The 24,797-nt window shown below is 45.0% G+C and overlaps 1 protein-coding gene across 1 annotated transcript in view; it reads right to left on the bottom strand.

Annotated features, from left to right (window-relative positions):
• PLXNA4 (plexin A4) overlaps positions 1–24,797 on the bottom strand; it is a 459,725-nt gene that overhangs the window by 394,009 nt on the left and 40,919 nt on the right. Inside the window, exon 3 of the mRNA XM_087766199.1 lies at positions 16,297–16,479. Coding sequence (XP_087622325.1) covers positions 16,297–16,479 — 183 coding nt within the window. The remainder of the gene's footprint in view (positions 1–16,296; positions 16,480–24,797) is intronic.

Genomic DNA, 24,797 nt, shown 5'->3' with positions numbered 1-24,797 from the left:
AAAATGCAAGCAGTGGGTTTTTAACTGTTCCCGAGGAACACTCCTGTTGAACAGAATGAAGGCCATGAGGTTAAAACACAGCCATCATAACTTTTATTGCTTCATTTTTGTGAAGCCATTAACCGCAGGAGGACCACAGATGTGCCACAGCTCCAGCAGCTGGAGTGAAATTCAATACTCACATCAGAACCTAATTTATGATCAACCTGTTGGGAGGGGGCAGGGAGGCCAAAGTACGGCATTCCTGCGTACCATACGGTGGGGAAATCAGAGATGCACGAGGGTCTAAGAAAAGTTGTGTGTTGAAAGAGCTCAGCCAAAGCTATTGCACAAACGCACAAGCGTGCGTCATGTGGAAGGAGGCAACATTCGCATCAGCAGTGAAGTCTTGCAAGTGGAAATTTTGCATCTAAAAGCAGCTGAACCCCAACAACATCCAGCTTTGAACTAACAGTTCAGTTGCCTGTGAAGCCTCAAGACGAAATCAAAGTGCCACTGTGCTTGGTGCAGGACGTGCTCATTGCAAATGACAGTCCATTCCCTGAAGAACTTGCAGGCTATGTAGAGAAGAGCGTAGGAGGCATGTAGAGAGGAAAGCGTTTTGCCTGAGGTCATGCTGCAATCAGCAACAGAGCCAGGAATAGATCAAGGGTTCCTGCTCTGCCATTATGTCATACCGAGTTTTTTCTGACTACTCTTCATGCCCTCGTGTTCTCTATATAACCCCCAATCTGATCTGGCCTTTCCCATCAACCACCTGCTCCATTTCATTCAGATCCTTCTAAGGAACTTGCTGCTTTCCACACTTTCCCCTTTCGGTGTCTGCCCGCTCCAGTTACTTGTGCCCTTCTGAATGCAAGTTCCTGGATATAAGAACCTTCTGCAACTGGAATCATACACCTAAGTACTTTTGGAAGTATCTTGATTACATCTTTGCATGCCTAAATACTTCCTCTCTTCTTTAATCCATCCCATCCTACTAACTTGAGTCTCCAAATCACATGGAAGCGTGTTGGGTATTCCAAAATATGTTGTTTAAGTGTGCCCCATCACCTAGAGCATCATGCATTGCTGGTGCATGGTGATGTGATGCCCTGCCCATGTGCAGCAGCGGAATTCACCGGGATAACATCAAAGCCAGACCCGGGATCACTGCGACTGTCAGATGTGTGATCCCAACGAGAGACCAGCCTGCTCATCCACTCGTAACTCTCTGAATTTGCTGGCAGTGCCCCCAGTCACTGCAGATGCCATAAATTCTGCAGGCTCCCTTTCCCTTTTAAATGAGCTGAAAGTTTTTTCCTAAGCTTTTAGCGGTTTAGAGAGCATTTGTGACAACATCAAAAAGAATCAGTCACTTAGGGGGGCACACGTGCTGGGTCTGCCAGCGGCCCCTCTTGTTTCCTAAACCATATGAGTTGATGTTGCAGCCCAGTGTCCCCACTCTCAAACCATCTTCCATATATTCTTTGCAACCTTTAGGTGTATGGGACACTGCGATGTCAGGTAAGAGCATCTGAACTTCATAGAAGAGGTTGGATAAGTCACCTGCATTAGAATGAAGAAAATACAGGACAGTACCAAGGACTAAAAAAATATGGCCCCATCTGAGCACGTTAATCAAATTCCAGCAGGAAAATCATGCATAAGATAACCCTGCACTGAGCTTTTCTATTATCAGAATGTTGGAGCACCTCGCAACTACTAATTGTTCACAAGACCCCTGACAAAGCAGGGAAACACCATTACTGTCACTTACAGACAGGGAACAGAGATATAAGGGGTGTTTACATCTGAACAAGTTGCCCTCAGCTCCTTTTATCGTTAATGGAGAGCAAGAGACATTTTTAGGACACAATTCATCTGACCTAAATTAGGCAATTTCAGTCTCCTGCAGGATGAGATGTCTCCTAAAAGGTCTGATTTCTCTTGCTGGACTGGATAGGGAGTTGACAATACCTCCTGTGGATGGAGATATCTACATTTAATGAGATGAATCCCCACCCTCTAAAAGGTGGGTCCATAAAAGCCAGTAGCAGAGCAGGAAACTGAACTCAGGTTTCCTATGTTTTTGTCTGATGTTCAGATCAAACCATAGATGGACATCCAAGATGAACAAGGCGAAAGGGCCAGCCAGCGGTAATAAAACTGGGGAGGTTTGAAGGAAGTTACTTATGGGTAAGGAATGAAGGAGTTGGAAGAGGGAAACTTGAAATACTCTAAAGGGCAAGGCCAAAGGACAGTCAGGCAAAGTAGCTATTGGAAGAAGACAGATGACAAGACAGCAGAAGAAATGGGGTCATACACTGTCCACAAGATGCAGCAGATGTGAGGAAGATACAGAAGCAACATACACTGACTATCCCAGCGAACATTATATGGGGCAAACCTTGCCGAGACCTCATCCCCAGTCCAGACAGCATTCAAGGAGGAAGTCACTCCTTTCCCAAACACCCTCTTCCCACTCCCCTCTCCTTCTTTTACAGCAGGAGAAATAGGGAGATTGGACAGATGAGTCCAAGGTCACCCAGAGAGATGGTGGCACACAGGGAATATAACTGAGAGCCCCCATATCCCACCACAGCACACCAGGTTGAAACCGTGAAATTGAACTTTCTGGGAATTTGACTCCAATTCCAATCTTTGTAGCTTTATTAAAAAAAAAAAATACAGAAGTAGGTTTGGAAACTGGGTGACAAGGCTGATCTGTGCATCTTGGATGAGGGAACTGCAAGGAGGCCGCCAGCACGTTTCCATCAGGAGAGTGAAAACAAACAAATAATAGCTAGGCTCTCTGCAAGCAATTAAAGAGCGGTTAATGAAATCACCTGCCACCGACAGAATTGACAAAACATAGAAAATAAGTCACGTCAGAGTCTGCCAGAGCATCCCTGGCACGGACAAGGGGCCTGATGGCTGGTGTATATTTAGTGCCAGTGATATCATCTTTCCTAGCAGGGCTTGCCTTCTGCAGTGAGGAGAAGGGCAGCACTTCGATGACAATGTCAGTGTGAGCTTTAAGAGGAGAGTGCCTGAGATTTCCTTAACAGGGAAGAAAGCAGCACGGTGGTAGCCTGGGCTACATCACAGAGTAGGAGACAGGCAGGGGTTGCAAAGCATGATCAAGATAAAAACCCAGGGGAAAAAAAAAAAAACAACAAACAAAAAAAACACACAAACAAAAAACAACCATATTATCCATGCTGATATCTTAAGCACTGGCAGATGATAGCGTAATGAGTTTGTGGTTATTCAGGTCCTGTTGACCGTTGCCCCATCGTAACCTGGGACTGCTCAGAGCTTTGCAGGATGGCTAGAGCTCAGATCCCGCCTAGCAGGTTCCCCTAAAGACAAATCCTTTTTAGGACAGTAGGGCATATAACACCTTGGTGAACGGACCTGCAATCTGCACATACACACATTATGCTGACAATTTTTTAAAGGCAGAGCAGTGGAATACTAATTGCAAGAGGTCTTTTTATCTCTTGCCCCCCATCACTGCTTCGCAGCACCACCAGTCCCCTAAAAAAGTCAGATTCCCCTAAAAATGAGAGACTGGCTTAAAAATCATGAATTAATAATCAATGCTCATCTTTAGCTTGCTGTTATAGTTACTAACAATTAGTGTCAGGGTGCATTTAGGACTTTCAGCATTTAGGTGTTATATTTGCCTGCATTCCCCCAGCCCAAGCAGCCCTCCTCCCTCAAAATAAGAGTATCTCAGTCATGCATCCCAAAGCTGTATAACATCTCTAAATGAATAGATGTCATACGTCACGGTAAACCCGCACTACTCACCATCCTAAAATCTTTTCTTTTCCCACTACATTACGATAATTTATTTCACTACTGGGGCTCCCAAGGTGAGTTCAGTTCTCCAGCTTCCAAGCAGACAAAAATTCTAACCTGGCAGAAGACGTTTAACAAAGAGCCTAAATGCAGCAGTCTCATAAGATCTTGCACCGCTCCATATATTGCATGCTAAGATAGACGTGCAATCAAAACAGAGAGATACAAATTTGGAAACGTTTTCTTTTTCTCCATGAATAATAAATTAGCTAAAAATTCAGAATTTAGGTGGGATTTTGGGAATTAATTTACATCATCGCAAGGGGGAGAAGGGGCTTGAAAGCATCAAAAGATTTTGACTTTTCCGTCTCACAGTAGAAATACCTGTAAGAAGAGAGCTAATTAAACAAAAAAAAAAAAAAAAAAAAAAGAGAAAAAGGGAAGTGAGGAGGTCAAATAAGTCGTTGTTTCATAGACCTTAAAACTTTCAGTTTTGGAGGTTTGTTTGTTTTGTTGAAAAAGAGGAGGGAGAAGCAATCAGTTTTGATTTGGCACAGATCTGGGTTTTGTTTTTTTTAATTTATTCTTTTTGTAAAATTTTCTCCATTCTGTAAGAAAACAACAAAATGAGTTATTCTCATTGTAAGAGACAAATACTCAAACCTAACAGGATGCCAAGGTCCTATCACTTACCAACACATAGATACTGTCTGAAGGGCAAGAGAAATGCATTAGCATGCATGACGTCCTTATTGCTCAGGTTAGCTCTATTATCAATATGTTTCCTTAGACTCCAAGGAGATAAATCAATTGCATATGAAATCCAAGAGAAACCCACAGAAACTTGTAAGCAGTGGGGAAAAGATCAAAGTGCCTGCAGTGTGTGAAACCACATCCACCCCAGCAGATATCACAAGTCATAAACTCCCCCGATAACCCAGTCTTAATCAACCATATGACAAACGAGGGAAACACAGGGAGATTTGCACAGTGCTGGTCACTATGTTTAATTAGATTTCATGAGAACAGTTCTGAAAAATTAATATGACAAGGTCTTTGCCGGTCTTGGTGATAACCTTTTCCCTGACATCACTGGAATTTATTGCCAGCCTCAGTTAAAAAAAAAAAAAAGTTACAAGAAGTCAAAAGGAAAGATGACTCCGGACCACAGCCATGAGCATCCCAGCAGGGTGGGATACCAGCACGGCTGGCAGTAGAAACAGCAGTTTGCAGTTCCAGGATGCCATAGATGCAAGTGTGATGGAGTCCTTTGCCAATGTACCACATCAGCTAGAAAAACAACCATCAGCAAAGCTTCCAAAACCCACCAAAGTCCCCTAGGAGTTCGTGTTCTGTTATCCAAAATGATCCAGCCCTGTGAATCATCAGCAGAACATGTTCAGCATGACAGAATGTAACCAGAGCTGAAACCCACAGAAGACTGGCTCCCAACTTTTCCCTCTAGACTTTGCTTCTCTTGGCACCCCCAGGGTCCCAACCCATCTCCCATTGGCGCCTGGGAGTGCTCAACTTGTTTCCAACACACACTTCCAGGCTCACTGCACCAAGGGGGATCCCAGCTTGGAGGCATTGGTGCATACTTGATGCAATGCTGCTGATACATAAGAACAACTCTTACCAGGAGTGATCTTCTGTGGGATGTGGCCCATGGAAGGGATATCTCCACTGTTCTGCTGTCTCTAGTCAAGTACAGATGCCAACCCAGCTAGCACATCTATTTCCTTTTGGGGTCTTGCATTGAAATACCACCCACAATTCAGCTCCTTTTAAATTAGGAGATGAATGATCATCCTTGGTGTCATAGCTGGTAGAACACTAGCCAGTAAGAAGAAAACCAAGCAATGACAGAGTCAAGTTCATGAAAAAGGTATTATTGACCTTAACCTAGATTTGACACTAGGTTACAGTCAAATCTATGGGGTTAGCTGCTGCTATCACAGCTAGCAAGATGCTTTTTAGTCACCCTGGGCACAGCATCCCAGGGGGACTTTCCTGGAGCTGCAGCTTTGATCAACTGTCCTGATCTAGCCTTCAGTCCGTATTTCTACCCCTCACCCAGCAATGATAGCTTTTCTAATTTCAGAAAGGGCCAAGGACCTGCAGCTCTTCTGTATGGTTTCATTTAGGAGAGGTGAAAGGCTACTGACAGGGGTTGGGGCAGGGGGGGAGGGAAGACAAGAGTCAGACCAAGCAGGAACAGATCCCTGAATCCTGTATAGCAACACACGTCTTCACTCCCGCAGACACCATATGGGTTGGGGGTCTACAAAAACCAGCACAACCCTCTCACGCTTCCCCCCAAGCTTCACACACATGAGTCTAACAAACAGCAATCCATCAAAGCTTGATTGCTCTCAAGCCAGGCTGCCACCAAGACGAAATGAGAGAGAGATTATGAAGCATAGCAAGCCAAAGTCATTAAACCAAAATGAAAGAAGCACGAGGGGGAAGAGATCGAGTTGGAGAACAGGGGGGATTTTATTTCTGCTTTCCTTCTCATTGGCTTCACAAACACCACCAGCAGTATTCATAAGTGGTGGATATGCAGATGGCATTAAAGCACCCTAACAGGGGTTCGCAACCACCACGCTGATGCCAAGGGGCTGCCGCACACTCAGGAGTCTTGGGTGTGTGCAGGGAAGAGGCAGAGAGAGGCTCTTCAAATTAGCTCAAGCCAAAAGTTGCTTATCATAATGAAGGGAGGCACATTCCTTTTTGCCTTTTAATTAAGAGCTGGCTCATAAATCAAACCTCTTGTTCCTATGCTTTGGATGTCAGTTGAGGGAAAGGCTCTTTTTGAATAACCAAGGCCCCCTTATGCAAGCTGTGGTCCCTCCTCCAACTCCAGTAACACGGCTAATTACGCTACTTTTGTTTCCTGTTACAAACCCACCCTGCCTTTGCCACGCCAGGAATTGGGCCTCTGATCACCCCCAGAAATGCCCAGCTACGGGTCACGAACTGAGGAAAGCTTCCCCCAGTTTAAGCATCAGTGGTGAGGAGGAGAATTACAGTTAAACTGAGCATTTCCCTAAGTTTCCTCGGGGATATCCACAACTTATTTTAAAGTGTTCCTAGAGGTGGGCTGGGAAAACTATTTAAGGCAAATTGTTTTCACAGAGCAGTAGCCAGAGAAAAAAGCCTGAACGGCATGAGTTTAAACTTTTAGGCAATATTTTTTTGCATGCACACACACACATAGAAACGCACATTTTAAAATACATTTCAAATTTCAGGGAAAAGATATGGATCTTCATCCATGGCTATTCTGTATCCAACCAGTCTGACCCTACTCTGCTGTCTCTGCACAGCAGTCATTTCTAGCACCTGGGAGATGAGCTAAAGGTGTCAGTCCAGACTGCAGCAAATACGTGCAGCAAATAGTCCAGCTGAGACTCTCAAAGCCTTGGACAGGAGTGAACAGTGGGAACAAGCAGGTTTCATGCAACACATACACCATAGGCACAACAGGATTCTGTGGAGGGCTTCAGCGAGAGCAGGGAACTGAATCAGGACCTCGTTGTCATGGTTTACATCTTCACCAGCCCTCAGTTCCCATCCTCTGCACCCTTTCTGCTTCCTTCCTAAAGACAGGAGTTGTCAGATTATGACGTCTACATCAACGTCTATCTGCAGCTGAACCAGAGATCAGTCATCTGGCCAACGGGAGAAGGCGGAGGTGAGACAGACTGCAGAGGTGATTTTGGGCATGGATATGGCTGCAGGATGGTGAGGGGGATAGAGTGGAGGATGGTGAAAGGAAGAGACGGATGCACAGTGCCTTATCAGGGACTTGCTGTTCTTTCAACTGGCTCTCTGATAACATATGGAGCTTAATCAAATATGCAAATGATGTCCTATCTAGAGTCAAGGGAAATAGAGAAATAAACCCAGAGACCATACATGAAAACAAGCCGATAAAATGAGGGAGTGGGTAGAAGGTTTCTTCTTTTTGATAAAATTATTTCAAAAGATTAAATTAAAGCAAAACTAATTAGGAGAACCGCACTTAAGCCGACTTCCCGTAAGAAGGGTCAGCAGGCAAGAGGCATTCAAATCAAAGGCAGATGCAAGAGGCACTTCAAGGGCTCCCTGAAAAGTCATTATCCCAGTCAAAAGGGAAGGGGATAGAGAGGAGGAAGGAATGACAAGAGCCATTTTGGCTGGGCATCCATCCGGGCATTAGATGGAGTGTATGGGGAGTTAAATAGCCTCTCTTTGTCACCCTGGAGAGCAGAAGTAGCAGGTGAAGACTAAAGCTGACCACATAATGTCCCATCCAGAGCACTTCTCAGAGAACAGAGGGGCAAAGAAAAACAGAAGTACATAGAATGGGGGGGGGGGGGGGGGGGGTGAGGACATATCTGCTTTTCCTTGTATCCCAACCCTGCATGGTTTCCAGCAACAGCACAGCCACGCCAGGTACTGCAGCCTGAATACTCCATATCTTGCACAGAGCTACTGACACCATGCAGAAAATCAGCTGCCGCGACAAGGTAAGTGGCAAGCAGCATCACAGCAAACTGTCCCCCGGGAAGGCTGCACGGACCCATGGATTTCAGCAAGTTAACCTGCAGCAGGACATTGTTATCTGTCCCTTTGTGTCTGCTTTTGTCACTAACGTCCCCCTGCCTGCACAGCACGCATCCTCAGCGCACTGGGGGGAAATCCAGCTCAGCTGCAACTGGAAACCTGTCAAATTCAAGCTGCGGCTTCTTAAAGAAAGAGTTTGAAGAGATGATGGTACAACCTGCTGCCTTCCCTGCTGCAATGGGTCCACTGGAGCCCACTATTTCTCCTGAAGTTGGAAATAAAAATGCATGGTACAGCACCACAGATGCAGAATGCATGGCAGCAGCCAGTGAGCGCCTTTGGACTTTGAAGTACAGATTGCGTCTGGAGGGATTAAACAGTCATTTGCAAATCTTGTTGCATGGTCACAAGATCCCATATCTGACAAGAGTCTGAGGCACTATTAAACCAGACCCTCCAAAAAAAGGGAAGCACTCAATGCATGTATGCAAGGCACCCAGCAAAAGCACGGCTCAGTCAAAACCTGCACACTACCACGGAGACTGCTGAGTAGTCAGAAAGCAGAGAGGGGTACTTGAGGGACAGACACAGAAAATTAATTGCTCTCCACCAAAAAGCAGGCTCTAACTCTTGCTGGGAACAGCAACCTTCCTAGCAGGAAGAAGAAAAAAAAAAAAAAAAAAAAAGGGAATTTTCCTACTGCAGTTAGATACTGCAATGAGCAACGAGCTAACTGCAGTGTGCTACACTGACAAGTTGTAGCTGGAATTCCCAAAGCAATGGAAATGAGGGGTGTGAGAGGCGAAGCACCCATCTGCAGTGACAGAGCAATTAGTGGGTATTTAAAACAAGTGTCAGATGCACCAGTTCAGCAGCAGAGTTTGGATACAGGCCCTCTGATGTGGTTTAGGGCCTGGGGTTTTGCAGCAGAAGGTGGATCACAGGGTAACCCATGCTGGAAGGGACCTCAGGAGGTCCTTAGTGCAACCTCCTGTTCAAAGCAGGGTCAGCTGTGAGATCAGACCAGGTTGTTTTGTCCATTCAGGCCTTGAAAATCTCCAAGGATGGAAACTGCACAACCTCCATGGGCAACCTGCTTCAATGCTTGCCTGTCCTCATGGCAAAAATCTTTTCTTTATATCCAGTTGGAGGTGCTCTCATGTCAACTTATGCCTACTGTCTCACATCCTCCCACACTCACCAATGTGAAGAGCCTGTCTCCATCTTCTCAATAGCATCCTTGTAGGCATGGGAATGCTGCTGTTAGGTCCCTTCAAATTTTCTCTTCCCCAGCCTGAATAAGCTCATTTCGCTCATCCTCCCCTCTCAGGGCAGGTTCTCCAGCTCCTGGCCAATCTCTTCACCCTCTCCTGAGCTTGCTCTGGTTGATCAACATCTTTTTTGTACTGAGGGGCCTAAAACTGGGCACAGTATCTGGATATGGTCTAGCAATTGAGTTCAAGATGATCACCTTCCCCTCAATCTAATTTGACCTCTAGCTGGTGAAAGGTGAAGAGCAACAGAAAGATGCCCACCCACCCATAAGGCTTCAGAGCAGCAAGGGGAAGAGACACAGCACAGCAGACTACAACTGGGTGCACAAGTTCTGCATCTTTGATTTCACCCGTGGAGATAGTATCTGATCACCCAGCACTTTCAGGTCATGTTGGAATCCAGCATCACCAACCAAAGACTTTTACGTGACCCAGTACAAATGGGTGTCACTGCCCAATGTCCACATAGATTCCCATCACCACCCCTTTCGGGGCTGCCTGCTGGTACACCCAACATGAGCATCAAGTGCAGACTACACCACAGCTACCAAATCATAGCTTTCCTGATGCTACGGGCAGAAAACTGAACTACTCTTCAGGCATCTAAGCTGACAACAACCTCTCAAAGAGCGACCGTATATGAATGTTGGACACAGACAACTGCAGCCTTCACAGACATCAAATACAGATGGGAAGCGGTATCACTCCATCACAACTGAGTGAAGCACTCGGACTCCTGCTGATTTAGGAAGCTGCGAGGAAAGGCCAGGGCGAACAAGCCCCACTTGCAGAAACCAGCTTCCCAGCAGGAGCCAGAGTCTCTACAGCATGTTTTCAGAGCAGTCAAGTCCACTTGCCAAACAGTTGGGAAAAAAAAATAAAACTAAAAAAACCCTGACTCTTTCAAAGCAGCAGAGGGAAAGAGAAGGAAGCAGAGTTTCCCTGCTGACATTCTCACAGAGCTGTCAGCAGCAGAATATCCTCCAGGGAACATCAAAACCGAGCAGGGTTTCTCGTCTTGTGCATATTCAGAAACCCCCTCGCCTAGAGGAACAGCAAGGATCCCTGTATTTTCCTGTAGTTATCACAAGACTGTAAACCTGTGCATGGCAAATCCAGGGCTCTCTCATTAGCTCCAGCTCCTTGGATGGGAGGTGAGGTATCAGAGGAGAAAAGGAAGATACTCCTCTCCATGTGGGTACGTCACGGTATCACCAACCCACCCAGAGCTCTATCGCCTGTGGGTCTCTACCCATCTCTTGCACCCTTTTACCCTGCTCATGCTGTTTTGCATCCAAAATTCCATTTCATTCCTCTGTTGCCCACTCATGACACTTGAGATCAATCCAGCTGTGTGGAAGGACCTGACACACTGCCAGTCCCACCAGGATTCAGCTGCTCTCTCCTGCTCAATGGGATGAACACTGCTCTGGGAAGGGATCTCACCCCACATGTGAGGGTGCAATGACTGTAGCAAGAGGACCCATCATAGCAACCAGCAATGATAATAGAGCTGCAGGTTTGGGTGTCCTTCGGGGTTACCTTACTGAAGCAGTCCTGACACTACCGTAGACCAAGGTGCACCTTCTCCAAGCCACAGGCTGACTCCTTCAATAGCTGTCAGCAGTTTCCACTCCCTCTTCGAGGCAGGCAGGCTGTAAACAGCAATGTAGCATCTAACCAGGAGAGCTGTCAGCCGGCTGATGGGATGGTACAGCCACAGCTACGTGGCCAGAAACCAGCAGGAGCTCAGAATTGCGCGTACTTTCCAATCCAATTATCTATCCGAGAAAGCCAGCTTTCCCCAATGCAACTGTGAGATGGGCCAAAAATGAGAATTGCAAATCTGAGCTCTCTGATCTAAAAATCTCCCTGTGGTGTTTTGTCTCTGGATCCAAAGAAAGCAGGGTCTCGAGGGTTCAGGGTAATCTGGAGGGTGGTTCATGAAACTGGTCAATACTGAGAATTTTCTACTAAATAGAGGCGATACCTGGTGGGAAATGCTGGCCAGATTTCAGAGCTGTCTGATCTGAATGAAAACCTTCACCCCAAGTGGCAGTCCAAATCTAAAAAGCCCTTCAAAGACCTCAAACTGATGGGATTTTATGAAAAATGAAATACAGGCCACAAATTGAAAGAATTGGGTTTTAAGCCAAATTTCTTTCTCTGCAAGGAATTTAGCATAAAAAAAGGCTTTGAGTGAAATATTTTGATGAAATAAAAAAAAATATTTCTTATGGGGAAGTTTCAAATAAATGTAAATTACCTCTACTCCATTTTCAAATAAACATTTAAAATGGACAAAGAGGGTTTTTTTGTTAGAAGTGCAATTCCTACGGCTGTTCCCAGGTAGACATTTGCAAACTCAAATCACCCTTTACACCTGCATCTACACACAGAATAATTGCAGGTAAGTTGTATTTCTTTGACTGGAAACTATCTGCACAAAAGCAATGACCCATAAATTAAATGCCTAGGGAAGGAATACATGGAATACTGAATACTGCTATGCTCACTTAGTGATGACAAGTATTAGTGTCACATAATTTGGCCAGACACACTAGAAAAAAAAAAATCCAAAACAAGCATACAAAACTGTGCAAAGCATCTCCATGGGTACATCTCTAGCTTTCTCCTACCACCAGAGTGAAGAGCTAAGCGTGTAATGAGAGTGTGTGCAAAGGAAAAAAAGGCCAGTGGATTTCAGCACCTGGCTGTTTTACCACAAAGTGGTTTGTAGGAAGCACATACCCAGGAATAATTCCCTTTCCCGATGGCTGGCTATGCTGATGTTTGCAGAGAGACAAAACAGATCTTCGCAAAACTCAAGTGAGGCTTTCTTATCTCCTGAAAAAATCACTAAAAATTCACAGGGGTGCCGATTGGCTTTCAGCCACGGGTTTTGTTCGAAGCACTTCCTATCGTACACAGGAACTCACTCTGCCAATGAAGCCCACCAGGCACCCTGAAGTATACTAAAGCTGTGGCAATGCTTACCAACATGGTACAGAAGCACAGGGAACACCATGGGCTGGCCAGCACAGGAGATACTTAATTACAGATACTGGGATCTGACCAAAGCACTGCAAGATGAAATATTTCTCATTAAAAATTACCACAGGATCTTTAATGCCCACAAGTGGTCAGGAGCTGGTTTTCCATCCCATCTGATTTATCTAGTTTAGCCATCTGATATGATCACACACCTCACAACCTTTAGAGCGTTAATTTTCTCCAACATTTCTTTGAGCAAGCAAAATATTTCATACCCTTTGCAGGAGAGGAAATGAGGTATGGAGGCACACCAGAGGTTTCTGGCAGAGGAAAGAACTGAACCCAGCTGTCTCCCAACTCGCTCATCTCTGGGCCACCCTTCTCCATCACCAAGACACCACCAGCGCCCATCAGGCCTTTAATCCAAGGGTGCTGGTTGAGATATACATGAGATATGGAGAGGGGGAATTTTTCTTTTCCATAGCTCTGCATTTTTATTCTATTTATATTTTCATTCTGCAGGGCCGGGCTGTGCTGTGGACAAGCCAGAAGAATTGGAGGGCATATTTCTACAGCACATTATTCAGTGCCTTCCCGTTGGTCTGCACACGTAACTATGTGAATGAGCGAGGGTTGCAAAATGTATTTTGCCTGGGGCAGTGAAATAGCTGGGGCCAACCTTGTCATTCTGTTTCACTCACTCTTTTCCTACCCTATCTCTATCTTGGTTTTTCCTTTTCTTTCTCTCTTTGTTGTCTTGGTTACATGGACAGATTCCTGATATGCTGCTAGTTTTCATTTTAATGATATGTTCCTGTAAAGCACAATATTTTACTTCAGTTGTGTGTGCCACTGGATAAATTCTTTTGACATATGTGACATTTGTATATCAACTAACAGATATTGCTTTATGACTGTGGGTATTTTGCAGAGTATTCACGGATTGCACGCATCAAAATCTGATACACAGTCTGCATCTTTCATATAAAAATACACACACAAAGAAAAAGACTGAAACAGCAGGAAAAATAAAGAAAGTTTCTCCAAAACCATCTTGTAATTACTTGCAGCGACTTTTCCAACAACTGAGTAGATCCTGCTATCTTGAAGATAATCTCATAACTCCTTTCTTCATGCTATCCAGAATACTTCACTGTAGCTTGACCGAGTAGTTGCACTGCACCAGGAGAAACAGCAATACGTATCATGCATGGTAGGACCCAGCAAGTAGAAAAAAGAAGACACAGCTCCTGGACTTTGTCCAGTGGTATGTGGAGTTTCATCTAATCCTACAAAGCTTATTCCAATTTACCCATAGGCTTTTTTTTTTAAAAAAAAACATAAATCAAACTTCTTGCTAGCATAATGGATTATGCTAGAGTTGCAATACCAATGCATTATTTCCCTTGCTTCCTATTCAAAACCACCTGATTGATGAGCCAAGGTGGAAAACAAAGCTTCAAAAGGTCCATGAAGTCTTGGCAGGGACCAAGGAGTGTCAAGTGAAAATCCTGAGTGCCAAACTGGCCTTGTGTGGTACCCAGAGGGGAACACAGGCTGGTGTCCTGAGCTCAGATACCCTCAGGAGCCCTGGAGGAGGGCAGTGTGTGTAGGAGAGTCAGTGATTGCAGAAGTCATAGCAAGGATGGGGCTGAACCTGCAGGAACTGAAGATTTCCAGGAGCCTGGATCAACTGATCCAAACTAACCACATGTGTTCAGGGGAGCCCTGTTCTGCTTTGCATTCTGCCTCCCTGGTGGAAAGAGGAATTATTCAGCCGAGGAAGATCTCAGCCCAAGACTCCAGCTCTGCTCCGACACACGGACCCAATGCAGTAACTACCGCAGGCAGAATATTCAGCATGTTAGGAAAAAGGGAATAAAATGAAGCTTTCTCAAATTACATCTGCCAGTTCAGCTCTCCTCTTCTCATTCTTTACCCTATAAGGCTGTCCCCGCTCTCTACCACACTCCGTAAAGCACTAAAAGCTTTCTCTCCTATTTTCCCCTATTAAAAGGAATCAGATCTTGGGTTCTGCAATGTGACCTGCAAAGGCAAAGACAGAGCTGTGTCTGAGTTTGTCTCTGAGGCCAAAAGAAAAAACAAAAGCTTGTGAGTGCAGGGAAGCAGCAGTCATTCTCAACTGTTTAGGTCTTTTGGATATTTACCATTCAGATCTCAGTTACCCCATTTCCCCGCCCAAGAGACTGACTGGAGAACTAAACAGTTTATTATGATATCACAGATGACAAGGAAGCAAAACATAATTAGTCAGGGGAGGAGATTATTTTTATTACAACTATTTAAAAAAAATACGGCTCCTTTTCCACATGCCTGAATAGACTGTCAAAAAAAAAAAAAAACCCAAAACAACACCCTAACAAAAAAAATTCTGTTTTCAAAAGCATCAGCAGCCTTTCCTCTGTTGAACAAAGCCAAAGACATTTGCCAGTGGGGAGGATCCTGTTCCCCTTGCAGATCTCCCTCAGCATGGGGGCAATGCCACCTGAATTTACAATGCTGATTTTCTTATTACGTGAAGAAACAGGTAGCGGAACAAAACCAGCAATTTCAGACCTTCCTTAAGTATCTGTGAACAAATTACTCCCTTCTCTGTCTGCTCTGCCCATCCTATAGAGAAGCCATAGTGGGTCACCTTTTCATAGCACCTTCCTCTCCCGAACTTGGAAATTTTTATTTGCAAAAGGAACTCAAAGAGGAATCAACACCAAACCCAACCCCGAAGGCTCTGCCGAACCTCCCTTCACAGTTTCTCACCTATATCCGTTATTACAGCAAAGCCAAAATCTCCTTGCACACACAGTATTTTGCAACACTCCTGAGCTGAGCATTCAGACAAACATTGTCAGACTGGCACATAGGGGTTGAAATGGAGGTGGTGCCTATTATTAGCATGAGAACGTCACTTCTAATACCTCTTCTTGCCTTGAGTAAACCACAGGTAGATGATTCTCAGCTTCCACCTCTCAAGCCTTTCTGCTATTGCTTTACATGGCAAACTACAGAGCTACAGCCATGCAACAGGCGTATTTTTAGTGAGAATGCACAGTAAGGAACATAAATACGCTCTTTATTGTATTTGGGTTTATGTGGCATCAACCATAAACATAATGCTCATTATCATTCAAGACACAGCTTTCTTTTGATGAAAGCGCTCTTCCTTCAGTACAAGCACCCAGCCTGACCTAAACAGAGCAACCACTAATCCCGTGCTGGGCTCGTGGTGAAATCACAGTCCAGTCACATTGCTCTGAAGAAAGACCTCCAGAGCATGAATCCTGTTTCTTAACAAACTTCAGCCTCAGTCAGTTTTTCTCCAGCATGCACAGATACCCTGTGATCAACTACTTAATTAGAGATGGTCTGAACACAAAAAAAATCTGTTGGACGTAAACTGCATCAAGTCTGTCTGTGACTGCGTCTGCGGTTTGACTTCAGAAACATTCATTCGCTGATGAACAACAATTTGGAAGAAGGAATTTTTCCTTCTCACATCATCTCTATCCTTTAAGAGTGAAACACAGTTTTTTGCCAACTGAAACTTTTTCTACCTTCAAAATAGGTGTTGAACCTTAGGATAAGGACTGTGCTCACACTCAATGCAACATTGCAAATCTCCATAAGAACACGAAAATCTGAGTTAGAGGACCACGTTAGGTCTTACCTTCTTGAGCTTCCCACTCTTGGTGCCCACAAAAGCCAGGGAGTGGTTCTTGTAGACATAGGCGATCACAGATGTCATTCTGTCTCCATCCTCAGTGAAAATAGGGAGCCCTCGCACCATGGATGATACTCCCAAGGGGGCATTCATATCCAGGCCACAGAAATTGTCATCAATTGTTAACAGCTATAAAAAAAAAGAAAGAGTGCAAAAAAATGAAGCCACCAATTCTTTAGCCATTTGGGAAGTATCCATCCAAGCAGGGACACCATTGCATAACATGCCTGTAATTTATGCAGGCTGACAAATCAATGACAAAGGCAGGACTGGAGAAATACAGAGGTGGAAAAAATTTGTCCAAAGTTGCATGATGAGTTACAGACAGGAGTAAAACTGGAAACTTGCCTCTCTTGAATGACAGCCCAGCAGGATACGCTATGTTAAGCCTTTTTCCTACTGCTTTACCAGTCAGATTTACCAGTCAAGACCTAGCAATCAAAGACAAAGTCTGCTGAAAATGTCTTAAACATATCTAGTTCTGTCAAAAAGAAGTATGCACATCATTCCCATGGGATCCAGAATAAGAACCACTGAGCTAAATCTGCACTGGCAAATAAAATAGACCCTGGCCTGCCCTCTGGCCCTGAGAACCAATAGTAAGGCTCACATCTATGAAACCTAAATAACCATTCCCCTGCCACCTCCAAATCCTATAGCATCACTCACGCTACATCTTGGAAATCATAGTCCCCCAAGGCATGTCGAGGCACTGTCTGGGAGAGGGCTGGTCAGCCCAGGCCAAATCTGCAGTAGGAACCATGCTAAGGATTAAACACTATAGATGGTGACTGCACACACTCCCCATTCCTGGGGTTAGTTTAATCATATAGTCCTGGGCCCTTCTCTCACACTGTTTAGCCTGGAGACTTCATCCTCCTGGGTCTCCATTTCTTCCCCATGAAAAGGAGATTATCCACATTTATCCATCCTACTGGGGTACTGTAACTCACTGAAGTTCTTTGAAGAGGAGGAGAAGTTTCACAGCTATTATGGGAGCTTTCCAGTGTTTGTTGAAGACATCCATGAACTCCTACCAACCAGAGAAAAGACCCTGTTCATTAATGCTGCTCCCTAAGCTCTAACACCTATTGCATTTGAACTCAACAGGCTTGTCATCAGACAGGTGCTCCACTGTGATCCTTGCATATGAGTGCATGTAGTGTCTAGGTATCTCTGAGGGTGTTTCTTTGGGCTTCAGGGAGTTACAGAAGTGCAGCAGCAGAACAGTATAGACAACTCTTCTGCCTTAAGACACCATCTTGACAGTAAGTGAGGCTAATACAGGTTGCCAATATGAAGATCTCCACAGAATAAGTCAAATAAACATGAAACTCCAAATATCACAGTACACAATTGCCAAAGGAGTTAGACTTTATTAACTTCACTGGGACCGCTCACAGATTTGAAGTTAAGCATCCGCTTAAAATGTTTTGCTGAACTAAAGCCTAGAAAGGCAATAATTAATTGTACAGAAAGGTTGCCCAGTTTTCATATATCAGTAATAAAGGACCATGACAATTTTCTTTGTCTGAGCTCACATCTTCCTGGAAGCATGGCTAGAATATGTGCTGCTCCTTACTTGAGTTCACGGGCAGTAAAAGCCTGGTAGTTGACTCATTTTATCCTCACCCAGCAATTACAGGGAATAATTACAGATGGTTTACTGAATGGAAGAATAACGTGTCTTAAATGTACTTATAAACACATAAAACCTATAAGGAATTCAAACAGCCATTAGTAAGGAGCGGCTAGCCTGAGCTCTGGCCTGCAAGAGTCATTAGTGTTTGTGGGCTGCCCTTTCAGAGCTAAAACACCAGCTCAAAGAGCAATTACAGATCAGATCAACAGCCTCCGTGAGCAGCAGACAGGATGTTGCTAGTCTACAATGCCAGCACAAAGTCTAAGATAAATCTACATCCCTGATCCAAGGCCAAATTCATCTGAGGTCTAGTACCACCAAGCTGATGGCCACACTTCAGAGAGGCAGGACACCCCTGCTGACAGCATGACTTGTAAAAGCTGAGTGTTTCTGTGGATAATGAGAACACGCACAGCTTCATTACGTAGGTCAGGGTGGAAAAACTGCAGCTTGATTACTCAGGAAGTACAAACATGTTTGAAGCAGCGATGCTACCCAAATCTTTCTGTGAGATGTGAGAGACTGACTGTCAGAGATCAGCTAAGAAGAGGAGCGGTGTGTTGGTCTGATGCAGTGTGACAAGCCTTCTGTTCACCAGTTCACTACCTGACACATCATCTGGTGCAGGATCCATCTCACCTAGCTTTAGCCATGTGAAATCTTGGTAAGAAGCCTACAGCGGCCATCTAAACTACCTCCATAATCAACAGAGGAAAGGAGGGATGTCAGAGAACAAGCCATCCAGCCAAACTTGTAATGCACTGGATCACCTTCTGATAGAGCCAGCTGATTGCAAAAGGACTCCAGAAGATACACTCAGCCTAAGCATCTAACATTAAGATGTATCATGCTTTGAACAGGAGGCTGGACTATACGACCTCTTGAGGTCCCTTCCAACCTGAATCATCTTATGGATGAGGATCTGAAAAGAATCCACTTCTTGAAGTCAGGCCCAGTTTGATAGGAAACTCTTAAGCTCTCAAACTAACATAATGTGTGTTTCAAGACTATAACAAAACCGTGTATGTGTCTCACTCGAACTGATAGCCTGACAGGCTGAGAGAAGAATCATTTCAGACTGAAAGCAAGAAACATTGCTTTCCCCAAATCCCCAAACATTCTACAAATGGCAGAAAGAGGGGCAAGTGAAAGAAGTCCTGCTTTGTCATGGTTTTAAAGGAAAACAAGAAATGGGAAAGAGCTTTCTTCACCACCAAGAGGATGAAAAGCTTAATAGTGCCAGCAGACACCTTACCTAGGGTGCAGCGTATGAAGCTCCATCTCAAACAACAGGAAATTACACCGACAAGCAGTGAAAGGATAACAATCAAACAGCACAGTCTGTGGCATCCTCCTTGGTGTAGCACAGCCTCCCACACATTCCCCTCCCTGCAGCACAGCCAAAACCAACTGCTCCAGCTGAAGCAGCTGGAGATCAGAAAGGACCCATACAATCATCTGGTCTGTCTTCCTGCATGACTCAGGACCTCAAATCTCAGGCAGGAGCTGCCTGTGCTGTTTTGTGGGGAGGAACAAGCTATTTCTCTTTGCTCCCCAGCCAGGTCTGACTCTGTATGGCTGTAAGGATATAGCACTGAGCCCTCTGTAACACAGTCTATCAACAGCCAGGATGTGTTTGCTAGAATATATGATTGCTGTGGATGTATATCAGAGCCCACAAAGCCAGAGTAAGCTCTCATCCTCCCACAAAACCCTAAGAGGATATAGACCCAGGGATCCCAGCATCAAGCACAATAACCTGTGGCTGATCTGCAGCACCTCTCCCACCTGTTGAGACTTAATTAATCCAATTGCCACAGGTTAGTTCCTCCTCCATCAGACTGGGCCCAGCTCCAGCTGAACTCAGACCTACCCTTAATGGGGCTGATACCATGGTTTTCCCCCATACAGACAAAAAACTTAATTTAAGCCCATTTATTTCATCTTACTTCCCTGAGATTATTTACAGAAGGACACATCCTTATAAGAAGGGCTTATAAGAAAGATGGGGACAGACTTTTTAGTAGGGCCTGTAGCAATAGGACAAGGGGTAATGGTTTTAAACTAAAAGAAGGTAGATGCAAACTAGATATAAAGAAGAATTTTTTTACAAGGGAGGTGAAACACTGGCACAGGTTGCCCAGAGAGGTTGTAGATGCCCCATCCCTGAAAACATTCAAGGTCAGGCTGGATGGGGCTCTGAGCAACCTGATGTAGTTGAAGATGTCCCTACTCATTGCAGGGGGGATGGACTAGATGACCTTTAAAGGTCCCTTCCAACCCAAACCATTCTATGATCCAAGCACCAGGGCGAGGTTGAAGAATGAAATCAGCACTTTCTCTTACATGACACAGTTCAGATGAGATCTAGGACCATCCCAGCACACCCTAGCCTCTGAGACATGCAAAGTGGTATGTGAGGGAAGATAAGGCGATGCTGTTCGCTCACATGCTTTTGCGTGGGTGCCCGGGAAGCAATCACGGAGTTGTGGTTTGCAATGTGGATAACCATCCCCCAAGAACAGGGGCAAGGCCAGCAAGCCACACACCACATGAAAACTATTTTCATTTAACACATTTGGGTTATTTCCTCTGGGGATCATCTGCAAAAAAATGCCAGCAAGCAAAACCCTACAAATAAACATCACCCGGCTTCTGTGCAGCTGTGGCTCTCAGCTGCACACACGCCTTTGTAAAGACAGAAATACAGTCATCTTCTTCAGCAAAGAGAAACACGTAAGGAAGTTTGGATTTATGATGAAAGGGTCAGGAGTTGCAAGCACAGGTTTATTTTCAATTCCAGACACTCCTAGCAGCAATATAAAGTAGCCACGTTAAACTCTCTGGAGCTTCTCTGCTTGGCAATTTCACATTAACGACTTTCCAGAATGAAAGCGGAGGTGAGGACATGAATTCACTCTGCTTGCAACACTGCTGCTGCACCAGCTGGGATATCAGGGAGGGGCAAAGTGAAGATCTAAAGAGGCAGGAATAGGATCAGCAATACTTGCATCCTGAGCAGTTAAAATCTAACCCAGAAATTCACGGCACAGTCTGTAGGTAACTTGGAAGGGAAGAGCGGCCTTGTGATTAAGATGCTGGACCGGAGTCAATCAGTTCATCATCCCACACCACATTCCCACCTGCAAAAGAGGGAATATTCTCACCATTCCTCTGCCCCAGGGAAGCTGCTAAACACAGGTTTATAAGGTGCTCTACATATCCGAAATATCTTCATGTGTGAATGATTGGCAGCTCCCAGGGCATAAATGCCCTCCCAAGTCCCACCAGCTGCCTCTCCATCTTGGGCTGATGTGCAGGGGGGAGCCAGCTGGTGAGAGGCTGTGGTCTGCTCCTGCTGCCGCTCCCTGCGTCGCCAACCAGAGGGTTCATCTGCAGCCGTGACACCATGGCCAAGTGTCACATTCTCCAGTGAAACATGAAGGATGTGCAAAAGAATGGGCCTGATTTACAGGATTCTGGCAGGCATTTGCCTTCTCCAGGATTAAGCCTATCAAATGAATAATTGACACATCCAAGCACCCCTGAAGAGGATGGTTTTACAAGATTGGTGCTGGCTCAGTCCCCAAGGGATTCATTGAGCCCCAAAAACCCCCAAACTCAGCAGAAGGGTTAGAGCTCTGATTACAACACCTCCTTCCCCGTCCTCATCTGATTCGCCAGCAGAAGTGAGCACTTTGGCATTGCGTGAATGGCTGAAGCACCAGATATAAGGGGGCCAGTGTAAACAGTGCTCATAATAAATTGCAATTGTCCCTTAAACATCTGCTTTAGCTATTTGCCTCTGAAACAGCCCCTGATAATCAAATACAGCCTAATCCATATTTTGGGAAAAGCTTCGATAAAGGATTAGCCATCCCTCCTTCCTCCTTGCTTTCGCTCTGGTGAAATCTTCCTCCCCAGTCAAAGCACCAGGGCCTTTTTCCAGATATCTCAGCAGGCTCCAAAGCAATTCCACAGACTCACTGAGGATAAAGGCTGTCCCATTGGCCAAGTCTCGCCTTTGATTTACAGCTAATACCTAACAGCCCTGTCTTCATACAGTGGCAGGTACTTGGCTTCTCACTCTTGTTATCTCAGACTTGGCTACGCCAGACGATGGAGGGAGCACATACATTACGGCTGTCTGTGCTGCCAGCGGGGCCAGGGAGCCAACAGCAATAAGAAATCAACAGTAATATGCATTTGAGTCTCTGCAAGGAGATATCCAAGGTCTTTTCCATCAGCTGACTGCAAGATCTTCTTTCATTCCTGACTGCAAGGACTGAGTGAGGATGAGGGTGGACATGTATCTTACTCAATAGGATATTTAAAAATCTAGAGAGATGGAAGCCCTAGGAAAATCTGTCACCAGGACCTTCATGGTACCTGAAGAGATACAAGCTAGGAAATTTAGGGTCTAGATGTTCACACCTGTTGCAGGGGTGAACCATAAATCCCTACCCAGCAGCGCTGCAAAATGATGGAAACCATCTCCCTGCAAACCACAGGTCTTTAAACTCCAACAGCAGCAGTATGGTGCCTAAGGCTTGTGCGTCTCCTGTTTGCCTGTGCATGTCCTCTTGATGGTCTCAGCATGGGCTTCACTGTTTGGTGAACTTCTGGTTAGATGCTGGTTTGCCCTACACCTGCATTAGTACCTTGCTTTCCTTAAGCTGGATTGGCTCTGCCTCTGACCTCCTGCAGTATTTCTGCTTCTGGCCATGCTGCCTCTGAGTGTCTCTTCCAGCTCCTCTGAGACCAGTGGACTTTGGTTCATCTGAGCTTTTCGCCATGATCTGTGCTGTGAACTTTGGCAGAACCATCACATTTCAGCCTGTTAGCTGTGTCTAGCCATGAGGTCCCAGTGCAGGATGGAGACAGTGCCTCTGACTTTCACCTCATGCCACATCATTCACATAATTTGATGCCTGTTAGTGCCCTCCCCATCACATGCATTCCTGACAGTGGGTCAGGAAAATCCGGTGGGTTTGCCCAGTGAGCATCAACAGCTGTCGACCTTTGTCATCTGCAATTCAAAGCCACAGGGAAATTTTGTAGACAAAAAGATGGGAACCCTGGGCCACCAACCAAAGATAGCATAGATCACCAACCAACCCACTCTTCAGCAGTTAGCCTGCAGTCTCATGACATGCAAAAATATCCAGTACCGTTACCCCAGGGTGCTCTGTGATATAAGGGAAGCTGGATAAAGAGCCAACATTTGGAAATACATTATAATTGCACACTCCTTTTCACTTATGCAACCACAGCAATGGTTACCATGCAATTACATGTCACCATATACAAATGACAGTGCAGTTACAGTAACTTTACCAATTACAGGGAAATTGCACCCACTATGCTAAGAGGTTTTCATTCAAACATAATTCAGGAACACAAGAACAAGGGAGAAAGTTACTTAAATTGACTAGAACTGGTAGAGGCATTTGATTTTTAGGTCTGTAGTTTAAGCATCAGTTCAAGGACTGGTGTCAAGTTTCCAGAGTGCTGCAGAATCTTAATGTAGTACAGACTTTTTGTGCCTGCATTTATGTTCCTGCTATACTGTGAGCGTAAGGCTTCCCAACAGTCTATACCATGTACCTCCACGTCATAAAATTTGCAATTTCCTGAAGAGGAGGCTGCCTTTCGTACAGAGATCAACAGGTTTCTCTAGTCTTCAGGCCTTTTGCTCAGCAGAGATGGCTGATTATTAGTAAGAAATAATTGCTGCTATAAATTTATCATCTTCTAAGTACCAACTTTCTGAATGATTAGTGTACCATGTGTACAATGTACATTGATTAGTGAACCCCTAAAAATTTTCTAGACCCTAATATTGAAAAATTTAAGCAATACTGACAGTAAGTTTGCTTTTCTTATTTCCAGCTGCAGACCCTGGAGATGCAGACCACAGCTTTCAGGGTCTGCTGACCCTGTGTCACAGACAGAGAGCTAGTAAGCAGCAACTGCAAATGCTTTTCAGCCCATGGCTTGTTCTCAAAATCCTGTTCCCACTTTTGCTATGCATGTTGCCTTACTACTGGCATGGGACTGGTCAGTGGCAGCATTTCTGCTCTGGAAGCAGCACCAGGCTATCAGAGAGAAACAGTTCATGCCCACATGAAGGAAAGTCCAAGACTGACTATCCAGAGAAGCACGTCATAGATATTAAGTGTGCAATACTGTCCTCAGCAAAACAACAGACTTGCTTCTTGGTCACTTGCATAGAAGACATTCCTACCATTACAAGTGAAGATGCAATTAAGGATCCAGCCTGAAACACCAGGAGGTTAATGAATCCACATTACTGGCAGATGGTGTTCTGATACCAGCTTCACCATATCCTTCAGCTCCTATGTCAACTTCATCTCTAAGCGTCTGCCAGGAGAAACAGTCGCACGATGTTGTGATAAGACAAGGTGCAGAACAGACTACCTATACCTAGGAATATTTTCCAGTGGGATATTTACACTCTCTGTGTTTGGTTATTGGAACTTAAGTGATATTTCAAGTGCCTTGGTTGGAGCCCAAGGGTCTGATATAGGCAGGGAAGAGGGACAGACCAATATCGTACAAACACTCTTATTTATGGAGGCCTTCACGTCCCACATCCCAAACACTACCACTGTCAGCCAAATCTTCCTTTTGCATAAGTCATTTCCACCTCCTCAAAAAAAAATCTGACGTTTTGATTCCAATCTCAGTATTAGCACACCAAGCCATGTAGCTGGGGTGAAAAATCAGATCCATGAGGTGTGTGGTTACTGAGGTTCATCCCCTCACAGCTGGCAACTATACC

The sequence above is a fragment of the Nipponia nippon genome, unplaced genomic scaffold (genome assembly GCF_047370975.1).
Source record: "Nipponia nippon isolate SJK-2023a ecotype South Korea unplaced genomic scaffold, ASM4737097v1 scaffold_3, whole genome shotgun sequence".
NCBI classification, from domain to species: Eukaryota; Metazoa; Chordata; class Aves; order Pelecaniformes; family Threskiornithidae; genus Nipponia; species Nipponia nippon.
This window is presented reverse-complemented; position numbering and strand designations above follow the sequence as displayed.